Source organism: Panicum virgatum, chromosome 4K (assembly GCF_016808335.1).
Source record: "Panicum virgatum strain AP13 chromosome 4K, P.virgatum_v5, whole genome shotgun sequence".
NCBI classification, from domain to species: Eukaryota; Viridiplantae; Streptophyta; class Magnoliopsida; order Poales; family Poaceae; genus Panicum; species Panicum virgatum.
Window position 1 is genome coordinate 34,552,716 of NC_053139.1, and position 12,310 is coordinate 34,565,025.

Below are 12,310 nucleotides of genomic sequence, written 5' to 3' on the forward strand. Positions count from 1 at the left end.
CTCACTTGGGGGCGAAGTCACCAACAAAGCAAGCGTCTCCCTCCGCGGCTCCGTCCCCCCTCCCTCTCTTCTCTCTCTCCTCTCTCTGCGCGTGCGTCCCTTCCCCGGCACGAGCGCCGCACGCCGTCACCGCCACGCCCACGCGCCGCTTCCCTTCCGGAAAATCTAAACCCCAGCGGGGGGCGGCTGACGGCCAGCCCACACCGAGCCCAACCCCACCCCCCTTCGCCGGCGATGCTGCCGCGTCGCCGCAGCAGTAGCAGCCGCCCGGGCTCCTCCCTCCGGCTCCTCGTCCTCGGTGCCCTGCTCCTGGCCGCGGCCGCCGCGTTCGCCCCCGCCGCCGCCGCCGCCGCCGAGGCCGCCGCGGGGCGCGAGGCCGGCGCGGGGAAGCAGGAGGCCGAGGCCCAGGCCGAGGCGGAGGCGCGCGGGGAGAGGGTGGCCGTCGCGGAGGCCGGCGGCGAGGTGGCGGCGCAGGGCAATGCGACGGACAACAAGGAGGGCAGCTTCGCCGACATGATCGACCGCGCGCTGGAGAAGGAGTTCCCCGAGTCCGAGGGCGAGCAGGGCGGCGGAGGTGCGTGTGGATCTGGCCACCCCCCCCCCCCCCCCCGCGGGATCTGGTTCCGAGGGGCGATGCGGTGGCGCGTGTCGGTGGCCGTCCTGGCCAGATCTCGGCGTCGGTGGTTGGAGCGTCTGGGGATTGGGGGGCATTGAGAATGGAGGTCCCGGGTTGGGTTTCGACTTGCTCGTGCTAATCTGTGCTCTGGTTTTGCAGAGACCGACCCCGGGAGCTTCAACAACACGGTCGCTGAGAAGCAGGTCAGTTCGTCGCGCCATTTTCTCCCCCTGTGCTACCGTTTTGATTTCAGGAGATATGACTCTGAGTAAATTCTGCGATTCAATACTTATTGAACATTTAGGTCTGGCAGAACTTGGTTTGGGGGGATTACTCATCACTTGCCTCGTTGAATTTATGAATGAAACTAGTTTAGATGCTGTCGGTTTTTTATTTCAGAAGATTGGATGCCTAGATTTGATGGAGTTGGCTTTTGAACTGGGCTGTGGCTGAATACTACACTTTGAATCTGTTGTTATGATGCCTTGAGCCCTTGACCATGTCGTTAGTGTATTGTAATACCCAAGCATTCAATGGTCCATCCATGTGGCATCATTGTGTTGCTTTTGGTCCCTTTAGCCTGGTATGTAGTATGTAGCTTTTTGACTTGATGCGCTTTGAATTGACATTTCCTAGTGCTGACGAGCAACGGCAATATTTTGGTTGGTATTTATTGTGTACTACACTTTGCAATAATAATTTGTATACGACTAAATGTTTATTGTGCAGATAAGGTACTGTTTAAGACAGTTAGAACTTGTTTATAGTACACCTAATCTGCTATAGGAAACCTAGTTTTGGATGCATTCCCTAGCTCTGTCCCCACTGGAATTCTATTATACGTCTGCTACCTCGAATAGATAAATATGGTTCCATTGCAATACTTTCTGATCACCTTTAGCACATTTGTTACTTTCTCAATTCTCAATATACTCTATTTTTCAAATTGAGGCATACCATATTATCTACATGATGCACATTGGCCTCAAGAAAAATGTAGTCACATCACCTATTTTCTCAGACAATAACATAGTGATTACTATTTGGATATTGCAGAACTTTAAACACATATATACACTCTAGATTTACATAGCTGCAGTGCATTATTCATGTTTTTTTAGTATTTGAAAATTGTTTGTTCTTGCATATATCAAATATGTAATGCAAACTGATTATCTTGCTCCTTGTATTCATACCAGGGAGTCCTTGAAACTGTGGCTAGAAGAGTAACAAAGAAGAATGAGACCAAAGATAACAAGTATGCCACAAACCCACACTTCAATTTGTTTTTGTTTTTTTTGATAGATGGAGTTAACCTTAGATTCACAATCTGTAATAGAGCTTAAAACTTGTGATTCCTTTCTCGCAAGGTCATTTCCCTTTAAGGAGGTTTTCTTGGATCGATCTGACCAAGAGGATGTCCCGACATTGATTGATCGAAAGGTGCAACCACATAAACTGTTTGGTATTTTCTGCCAGTTTACTGCATATGCACCATACATGCAGGCACAGAGTTGAGGACATGATGTTATCTTTTGTTTACTAATAGTTCTGTGTTGCTCCGATATTCACTCCAGGATAATGTTTTTATCATATCAAATCCAAAATCAAAATACCCTGTGCTGCAGTTGGACCTTAGGTATGCTACTAAGTGTTCAGTATTTGAGGCGATTAATGAAAATATCTTCCCTTCATGTATTGATTGTTAAACATATATTATAATATTATTCTAGGTTGATATCAGACCTTGTTGTTGTTATCGTGTCTGCCACTTGTGGTGGAATCGCCTTTGCTTGCCTTGGACAACCTGTGAGTACCCTACCTCTAATTTCTACATCATGATTAACAACTGGAAACATAACTTTACAGTTTGAAATGATGCATATTGCAAGGTCAAGCTATGTAAACCTACATTTAAAAATATATTGCAGGTGATTACAGGTTATCTACTTGCAGGATCTATAATTGGGCCTGGAGGCTTTAGCTTTGTCAATGAAATGGTGCAAGTAAGGTGCTTTAACCTTTGTTTTTTGTTTGTTAAATGCTAAATCTCTTTGGCTTCCACATTTGGCATGCTCTTGTGCTCAGTTGTTCACTCATTGACTCAGTAGCAAGGCCCGCTGGTTCGAATGCACATAATTAGTTTTAACAATATAAAATAGGGTACCTGTGCCGTAGATTTACTTCTGATGGTTTTGTACTCTATGGTTGTGGATGACCATTTTGGTTTTTCTTTGGCCTTTAATGATCATTAGTTGCACTTATTAGAACAAAGCTTCGTGACTAAAGGTTGGAGTTATGGATCCGTTCTCTCTGTAAGCTGGTATAGTATAGTGAAACTTATTTCTTGTTAAGGATGAACAACAAAGTGAAACTTGTGTACCAGAGAGCTTGCCAGTCAGCTGGTGCTGAAATAGATGTGTGCTCGTACTGACTTTGAAAGTTCAAACAAATAGATGTATATATGCACAATTCTTATACAGTTTGTATATTTCTTTAGCATGGTAGTCAATTTTCTACTTGGATAATTTTTTGCTCCAGCTTCACCATTTCATACATCTCAGCTCTTTTTGAATTTTTCACATATGAATTCGCACCTCCTTGACCTCCTGATTTCCGCTATGCTGTGCTGCTTATCCAGTAATGCGGTGATAGAGTTGACAAGATGTACACAAGTATTTTATGTTCTTAAGTATGATGTTTCTTACATTCCACTATTTCTTTTCCAGGTTGAAACAGTAGCCCAGTTTGGTGTGATATTTCTCTTATTTGCTTTGGGACTTGAGTTTTCTACTGCAAAGGTATTCTACCTTCAATATTCCTTGATATATTAAGTTGGTAAAAAAAATTGTGACAGAAGTTAACATATGTGGTTTTTTTACATTGCCTCAGCTTCGAGTTGTTCGTGCTGTTGCTGTCCTTGGAGGATTGCTCCAAATTATGCTGTTCATGTTTCTTTGTGGTATCTTGGCTACAGTATGTTTTCGTCTCTGTTGTCTACATTATGATTTACACTTTGGATCTCTTTGTTTTGTACATTGTGTAAAGCTAGTTATCACACTCTCTTTGAAGGTAACATCAGGTTCTTGTCCAAGCATCAAATAATTAATTGCTTCAGAAAAGCTTATCAGCATAACAATATTTGTTGCATCCTTTGCTCGTTTGGACTTACTGCTAGTAAAAGTGACTACATCAAAAATATAATAGAAGTATCCTAGTCAAAAGCTTTCTGCAATGTGCTTCCCAGTGTTCTAGCGCAACAATTGATGCATTTTCCTTGCTAGACATTTTTCTTTGTAGGATTATATTTCCTTGTTATTTCCATTCTTTATTCCAAAGAGCATGGCTCACAGATCTTTGTGTGGTGTGTAATGCAGCTTTGTGGAGGCAAAACAAAAGAAGGTGTTTTCGTTGGTGTTCTTCTTTCTATGTCTTCAACTGCTGTGGTAAGTATCTGGTCAATCACCGTGATTTAGACATTTAGTATTGCGAAATCATAGATCAAACTGACAAATTGGCAAAATGATGTTTGACCTCTCAATATAATATGCATTGGATGTTCTATCACTTGCAATTGCAGTAAGCTCGTACTGTACATGTTATTTGTTGTCATTCTGGGTGCTGCCTATGTGCCACTTGCACTTGATTATCTATTTGTTAAATAATGGCATTTTTTGTATATGAAGGTTTTAAAATTTCTGATGGAAAGAAATAGTATCAATGCTCTTCATGGCCAAGTCACAGTCGGGATACTTATATTGCAGGTCTCCCATACTTTCTCCATCCTCCTTTTTTTGCAATACACATTTGTAAACATGCTAGTGTCTGCCCTTGTTAAGAATTAATTGACTTTCAAGGCTCTTCATTTTTAAAAAAAATATAAAATCTGATATCTCAGTTTTGTGACAAGATTCCTTATTCCCTTCCCTCAGGATTGTGCTGTTGGTCTTCTGTTTGCGCTTCTTCCAATTTTGAGTGGTACATCTGGGCTTCTTCATGGAGTTGCATCAATGACAAAGTCGTAAGTGCAGCATTTCCATTCCCCCTTTGCCCTGAAATACTTTACTTGCCTTTATATTTTTATTTTCTTTCACAATGAACTGGATGTTTTCTTGGTTTGTGCACTTGACAACAGTGCTTACCTTAATAGTTTATGATCGGTCTTGCATCTTACACTTGAAATTTGGACCTGTATTGCCCATTGCATATTTTTTTCTGTGAGCCAGTAAAAGTATTATAGGATATAGTCAGCTGTTGAATCAATTTTTTATGATACAAAACTTCTTCTCAGGCTGGTGATATTGATAACGTTCCTGGCCACTCTCTCTATCCTCTCCCGTACTGGCGTTCCTTGGTTTCTTAAACTGATGATAAGTCTTTCATCTCAGGTAAAGTTTAATCCGGGGGCCAAAGCAGTACATGTTTTTTTCACCGACAAATTGTATTGAATTTATTTCTTTTAGAACATTCTTTGCTGTAATTGTAATGATCTGGTTACTCTGCATTTCACACAGACAAATGAACTATACCAGCTGGCAGCAGTTGCATTCTGCTTGTTATTTGCTTGGGTGAGTTTCTGCTACTCATGAACTTGCCCAAACCTGTGCAGTAACATAGAAAAAGATCTTTTCTTAATTCTTATAAATTGTGAGTATGCGCTTACATGTGATAAAATCTGTATTAAAGTCATGTTTAGATGGACCAGTATAGGTGTGCTGCAAATGCTAACTTCACTTTTGTAAATTTTGATTTAGCTTATCAATTTTAGTGAATATGTAATTCATATCCAACTGTTCATCCAGTACCTTTTCTGTTCCATTCAGATTGTAATACTATTTTTTCACAGTTAACTTTTTTCAACTGACAGGCCATTCCTTCTTTTTTTTGTTGCATTGTTGGTTTTCTCGCATACATGATGCATCTTTGTCATTTCTTTACTTGTAGTCAGAAACTGTATAATTTTAAGGGTATGTATTCTCAAATTGTTTGTTCACATGGGACCAACCTTCTATGATGCAGTGTAGTGATAAATTGGGCCTGAGTCTTGAGTTGGGTTCATTCGCAGCTGGAGTGATGATATCAACGACAGACCTTGCACAACATACTCTGGAACAAGTAATTTATTACATATTCCTTGCATTTTGTTTTGCTTATCCCAGTTTTTTTTTCAAACTTAAAAGTGGAGCTACTAGTAAGTTTGATCTTTCGTTTACTGCTTGTGCCAAATTCATAGCTAGACTCTTGTAGTTAGTAATTCATTATATGTTCTCTTATTTCAGGTTTGTTCTTTCTGCAGATTGAACCTATCCGCAACTTTTTCGCTGCTCTTTTCCTTGCCAGCATTGGGATGCTAATTAATGTCCATTTCCTGTGGAACCATGTGGATATACTCCTTGCAGCTGTAATTTTGGTGATCACAGTAAAGACATTTATTGTTGCTATTGTCGTAAAAGGGTTTGGCTATAGCAACAAAACATCTCTTCTTGTAAGTCTTCCATCTGTCTGAATGCACTCGCATCTGCCATTGTTCATACAGTCAGTTAACTCTTGTTTCTTTTATAGGTTGGCATGTCTCTTGCACAAATAGGAGAGTTCGCTTTTGTTCTCCTTAGCCGTGCTTCAAGCATCCATCTGATTGAGGTTATTTCTTGATATTATGTTCCATTTTTGTGTTATACCATAGGCAAGCGCCATGGTTATCCACTCGTAGTGCAGCAGAACCTCTTGGTTTCTGGCTGCTCCTGTCTCTATCTTATCTTGTAGCCTAACATGTTTTGTGCTGAGAACTTAAAGCCAGTGGTAGCTTGCTCTTGTAAGCATTGATGCACCATGAATTAGCTTGTGATGGCTAAGCTTAACTTCAACATGCCTAATAAAGGGCATAAATATTTTGATTCTGTCAATATTAACTACTTATTTTGCTTCCTAGTAAGTCTGTTGGTACTAGTCCCTATTTGGTTGCCCACCCCCAACGAGGCAGCACTACTGTTTTTCAATTATTAGATTTTAGTTGGTGTTGATGGTATCTGATAGCTGAATTGGTTTTTCTACAGGGCAAGCTATACCTGCTTCTTCTTGGAACCACAGCACTTAGCTTGGTATTTGCATTATCTCTCCATTCCTTTTAAGCCACTTAGCTTGGTATTTGCATTATGTCTCCATTCCTTTTAAGCCATGCATTGTATCTCGATAAACATTAACATTCAAACTTTCAGTGCAAATGAGACTAGCACATTTTGTAGGGAAATTTCATGCAAGAGAATAGTTTCTTTGTTATTCGACTCTTGAGAGTTAGTTGATTTCATCTAATGCCACTAACAACAGTGAAACTACTTGAGATATGCCACACTTCATTTCTTTTGCAAATTTTCTCCTATTTTTACTTTATGAAAGGACACAGTTCTGTGCTTCTGTTAACTTCAGGATCTATACTTACTAGAAGCCCAACTGGTACGAACCCAGATAGATGGGTTGCAAGAGCACGCCAACCTGGGTCAATGCACACTAATAAGGCCATTAAAGAAAACTAAGAAGAAATTAAGGGGCTTTTTGAGATAGTTTCACATTTCTAAATGACAGTTTGTGAACAGCACCATTTTAACTGGCATTGCCTAAAAAATCTTGAGAACATCACGCCTGCCCTTTTGTCATTTGATTCATCCTAAACATATGATGACCCTGTGTTTCATGAAACATAAATGGGTTACTGACTCGTGTACCTCTGCAGGTGACGACACCTCTGCTGTTCAAAATGATCCCAGCAGTGGTCCACCTCGGGGTTCTTTTGAGATGGTTTTCTGTTGATATCAATCAGGTGGAGGTACACGTTCATATCAATTGAGTTCATCTATTGATTGTTTTACTACGGAAATGTTTGCCAATCAATTCATCGGTTCTTCCTTTTCAGTTGGGCCTGAAAAATGATGTCCTCCGCATCGATAGTGGCAAGCGCATCAATTTGATAGTCCAAGGATCACATGATTCATGACATTTGGCACACTGCAAGCTGTTTTTTTTTGTATGGCTTAAGTTTACAAGCTCTGTAAAGTATTTTCGCCGTTCTGAAGAGTTTGTAGCAGATATACAAGGGTGGTGGCAAGAGACTCGACTCTGATCTTTGCGCCCAGCTCAAGGTCTATCCTCCCCCCATCATGGCGGCTGCAAGGGCAATTGGGTTTGCCGTTTTTGAGAGCGCAGTGCCTGTGAGTTGAAGTGAGTGGTTGTCGACCCCAATTGAGGGTTTCGTGTAACATAAGAATGTATGGTGATTAATTGATTGGATTAGCATGATAGAATGTAGGCCTGATCTTTATGCCCATTGTATTCATTCAGCAAAACTGTGTATCATCACAACACGAAAAGTGTGTAACGTCAAATAGCCATCAGATCACGATTTTTGTTATGTGGACACAGCATTCAGTTCCGTAACTTACGTCGGCTCATATTCTCATTAAGAAAGGCATCTACATTCCCTGATCCTGAAACTCATTTGTTGGTGTACTAATTATATACATGTACCAAATGCTTGTACATAAGAATTGCTCCTTGGATTAGATAGCATCTTATACTCCGGACTCAGTTTGCAGGCGGGCTTGCTCTTAAACGAGCCCGCATAGCCACCCTGCAAATATTGTTTTCGTGGCTGATGTCTTGCTGCCTGAATCCAGCCCATGCGTAGGGGTGGTAATAGGCTATGGTCCTAGTGGTCTCTTCACAGTCCAATACAGTTTTTAAGTTTTTTAGCTCAAAATTTTATAGAATTAGAGCTCGGCCCTTAGATTCTTTAGGTCAAATTTTAAGGCCATTTACCAACTTTACCCATGTAAATCCGTTCTCTTTCTTATCCTCTCCATCATTCCTACGCACAACAAAAGTGCACATGTTTCCATTGTCTAAATATAATGGACAAGAGCTTAAAAATGAACTTGCTTGATGATTGAGTTGATGGGCACGAGCGCGAGTAATAGGACCAAGTGGTGAGGATGTCGCAGCTGCCGGTGTAAGGCGGTGGTGTGGATGTATCGTTGGTATTGACATCCTCATCAGTCTTTGAGCAATGCGTCAAAAGAATAAAGAGATTCCTCATCTAGGAAGTACTTACTTTAAAAATATAGAAATTATTGCAAAGTAACTATACTAGATTTATGTTTCTAAAATATGAGGGTCCAAGAGGAAAGGACGAGAATTCCTAGTTCTTGACCACTGGTCTCTTATCAAGAGCTTGTAAATTATTAAATTCGGATATAAAGATTTACAGGTCATACTCACATCCTCATATTTTTGTTATTAGTAATATAGTCGTGCATTGCTACATATAAGTTCATATGAATTTATTCACTAATATACATATTATAATCCACATGTTCTGTTGGTTTTTGCCTAGTCAATGTTGATCGAGGTCTTCAATTTTTTTTCTCAATTTTAATGCTTCCTCAGAGTCAGTCACGCTTTGTGCCCCGAGCATGCACAAGGACTGCAACTACATGGCTTTAGACTACTGGTTCTTTTAAGGGAAAAGTCTATTTTCTCTCACTCAACTAGTGCAAAAGTTCGATTTTCATCCCTCAACTATGAAGCTGGTATGGAGTCTCCTGCAACTATTAAAACTGTTTGTTTTACCTCCCTCAATAGTTTTACATTATTTTTTCAAAGATTTTTTATACCTTCTCACATTTTTCGCTCAATTTAGGTAGCAAACATGGTCCACAAATCATGAAAATTTAAATAGTCATGGTAGAGGATAATTCAAAAAAAAATCAATTTTGCAAATTTTTGAAGTTTAAACCCAAAAAAGTTTGAAAATTAATTTTTTAAAAAAAGAAAGAATTCAAACTTCATTGAATTTTTAAGACATCGAGATGAGCTCCATCTTAGACCAAATTTGAACTGTGTCACATATTATAGGTACATCATTGGGGCAGTATTGGTTCTGTATTAGAATTTAGTTTATTATTAAGGTCAAATTTGAGATAAATTTTATCTTTTTATTTATTTTCACATAATTTAAAATCTACTCAAGAATTTGCATATGTATACATCAAATATGCAAATTCTTGAGTAGATTTTAAATTCTATAAAAATAAATAAAAAGGATCAAATTTGGCTCAAATTTAACCCTTCTTAAGAAACATAAAAAATTTGCTGTACAATTTTTTTTCTAATAATGCACCTCTAATATGTATCACACAGTTCAAAAGTGGAGCTCATCTTGATTCTTTTAAAATTCATTAAGTTTAAAATCTTTCTTTTTTTAAAATTTAAATTTCAAACTTGTTTAGTTGCAACTTTAAAAAATTATGAAATTAGGTTATCTGTACTCTCCTCTACCACTATGCCAATTTCATGATTTTTTATCCACATTTGCTACCTCAATTGAGTGAAAAAGGGATAAGAAAGAAAAATCTAGAAAAAAATGCAAAAACCACTTGTGAAACTCCCTAGGAGGTAAAATAAATGGTTTTAATATTTGGGGAGACTAGATACCTGATTTTATAATTGTATGATAAAAATTAGACTTTCGTAATAGTTAAGAGAGGTAAAGTATTTTTTTTCTCTTTTAATAACTCGAGGTGTCCTCATGCGTGTAATTGGAAGTACAAGCAAAATTTCAAGGACAATTCCGTATTGAACACAAACTCTTTTCCTTTACCACGACTCTGTGTGTCCACCACTTCCCTCGCTTATCTAGAAACCGACCCCGCTCTCTCGGTCCTAGCGGTCCATCACTCCCAAGTCCCCAACCCTAGATCCAACAGCGCTCAGACCCCTCCTCCCCTCTTCCCCTCGCTTCCCGGCTATAAACTCGTCGCAACAATCTCACGAACCGCAAGCCACACAGCCTTCCTTTCCCCACCGCGATCTTGCACTTAATTCGGTTTGCCATTTTTGAGAGTGCAGTGTCTGTGAATGATTGGTGTAGTGAGTGGCTGTCGACCCCAAATGAGGGTTTCGTGTAACATAAGAATGTATGGTGATTAATTGATTAGATTAGCATGATAGGATGTAGGCCTGATCTTTATGCCCATTGTATTCATTCAGCAAAAGTGTGTATCATCACAACACGAGAAAGTGTGCAACGACAAGACAAATATCCATCAGATCACGAATTTTGTATGTGGACACAGCATTCAGTTCCGTAACTTACGCCAGTTGATGAATTATCATTAAGAAAGGCTTCTACATTCCCTGATCCAGAAACTGATTTGTTGGTGTACTAATTATACATGTACCAAATGCTTGTAGTACATAAGAATTGCTCCATGGATTAGATAGCATTGTATGCGTGGCATGATTTTTGAATCAAGTGACCTGCACTGTCGAGATGATTGCTTTCAAGTGAGTAGGACAATGAACTCGCGCTGTTTCGAGAGGCTAATAATGTCTGCCACCTACACTGTTGGATGATTTTTTTCAGCATTGAAATAAAATGCCGAACAGGAACACTTCCCCCCGTTGGATTTTGTACGGGTTACCCACCTGGGTGTTGCGGGTTGGTTACTGGTTAGAGTTGATGAGAAACTAATTATTTGGGTAGAGTAGGTTGGGTATATAAATATACTAGTTTTAGGTGGGGTTGAGTGCGGTGCACCCATGAGAGCAAGGATAATGGTTTCGTCCATACGCTGGCGTCTCACGGTCCAGCTCACCAGTGCGGACGAGCTGGTTGCAGCGGGCCCCACAGTTATTAATGAGCTGCGTAGCTCAGCAGCGAGCAGCAGCGAATGGGAGACCCGAAAGAGGCGATGGCGGCCCCACAAGCATGTATTCGCCTGCATTTTGTTTGCGGCTCGCGAGACATCGGCTGAGGGAATCATTCCCTCCCTCTCTCCTCCACTTCAGCTTCTTGGCTGACAAGGCAGGCGAAACGCCCACCATATAATGCTTGCTCTTAGAAGAGCTAGACGGATAAACACAAGTATTGTGTCATTAACTTCTATATCAGCACCTGCTAGCTACATGCGTTGTTACGTCACAGGTGTTTTATTTCATCTTGATTTCTTTGACACTTCACTTTCTTGCTTAAGTTGCAGGCATCAAGTAAGCGTAGGGTTCAGAATTCGGATGGGCGCAGTGGTTGTGAACAGGGCCGGCTCGGGGGGGGGGGGGGGGGGGGGCGACCCATCGGGGGCCCACCGAGCTAGGGGGGCCTAAGATTATACATGTAACTAGTAGTATTAGTATAAGTAATTAATTGAAAGCCCATTATACCAAACGTTCAAATAACCAGCCTTCCTGAGCAGCCCATGAACATGAGTACATGAGGCCATAAGCCCATATAGGCCATAACGTGACGTGAGGGTGAGGGAGGCTGCTCCCAGATTTTGCAGGGTACCGTCGCTTGGTTTTCTGCCGCCGGGTGCCGGCCGCCACAAGATGCAAGTGCGAGATGCCGAGACCCTGCCCTGCGTGTGCATCCCTACGGACTGCAACAAGCAAATTGTCAAGAGGAGAGGACTAGAGAGACAATGCTGCGATCTCATCTGATTCTTCTTCACAGCATAGTCTCAGCGAGCGGCGACGGGCAAGGCAGCAATGCCATCATAGTAAGCAACACATCAACAACCATGATCGATTGACGATTAATACTTTCGCAATGTTTTTCTTATTTTCTCAACACTCAACAATTATAGGATTATAAATTTCTAATTAAATGTTACCATACTATATAGAGCCGGCCTTTATATACTGTTTTAT

At 40.6% G+C, this 12,310-nt stretch overlaps 1 protein-coding gene across 2 annotated transcripts; it reads left to right on the forward strand.

The window, feature by feature from the left end:
* LOC120704860 (K(+) efflux antiporter 4-like) lies at positions 1-8,044 on the forward strand. 2 transcript variants are annotated; one of them, XM_039989396.1, is made up of 20 exons: positions 1-574; positions 776-819; positions 1,816-1,874; positions 1,987-2,059; positions 2,194-2,255; positions 2,350-2,425; positions 2,548-2,622; positions 3,346-3,417; positions 3,509-3,592; positions 3,994-4,062; positions 4,303-4,380; positions 4,549-4,637; positions 4,908-5,004; positions 5,131-5,184; positions 5,636-5,731; positions 5,913-6,101; positions 6,179-6,256; positions 6,670-6,714; positions 7,344-7,436; positions 7,524-8,044. In XM_039989396.1, exons 1-20 carry the CDS (start codon positions 235-237, stop codon positions 7,602-7,604), a joined length of 1,854 nt encoding a protein of 617 aa, XP_039845330.1. In that variant the 5' UTR covers positions 1-234; the 3' UTR covers positions 7,605-8,044. The 2 variants fall into 2 exon arrangements, with proteins under 2 accessions (XP_039845330.1, XP_039845331.1); XM_039989397.1 differs by having other exon boundaries at positions 7,344-7,430.
* Positions 8,045-12,310: the final 4,266 nt, after the last annotated feature.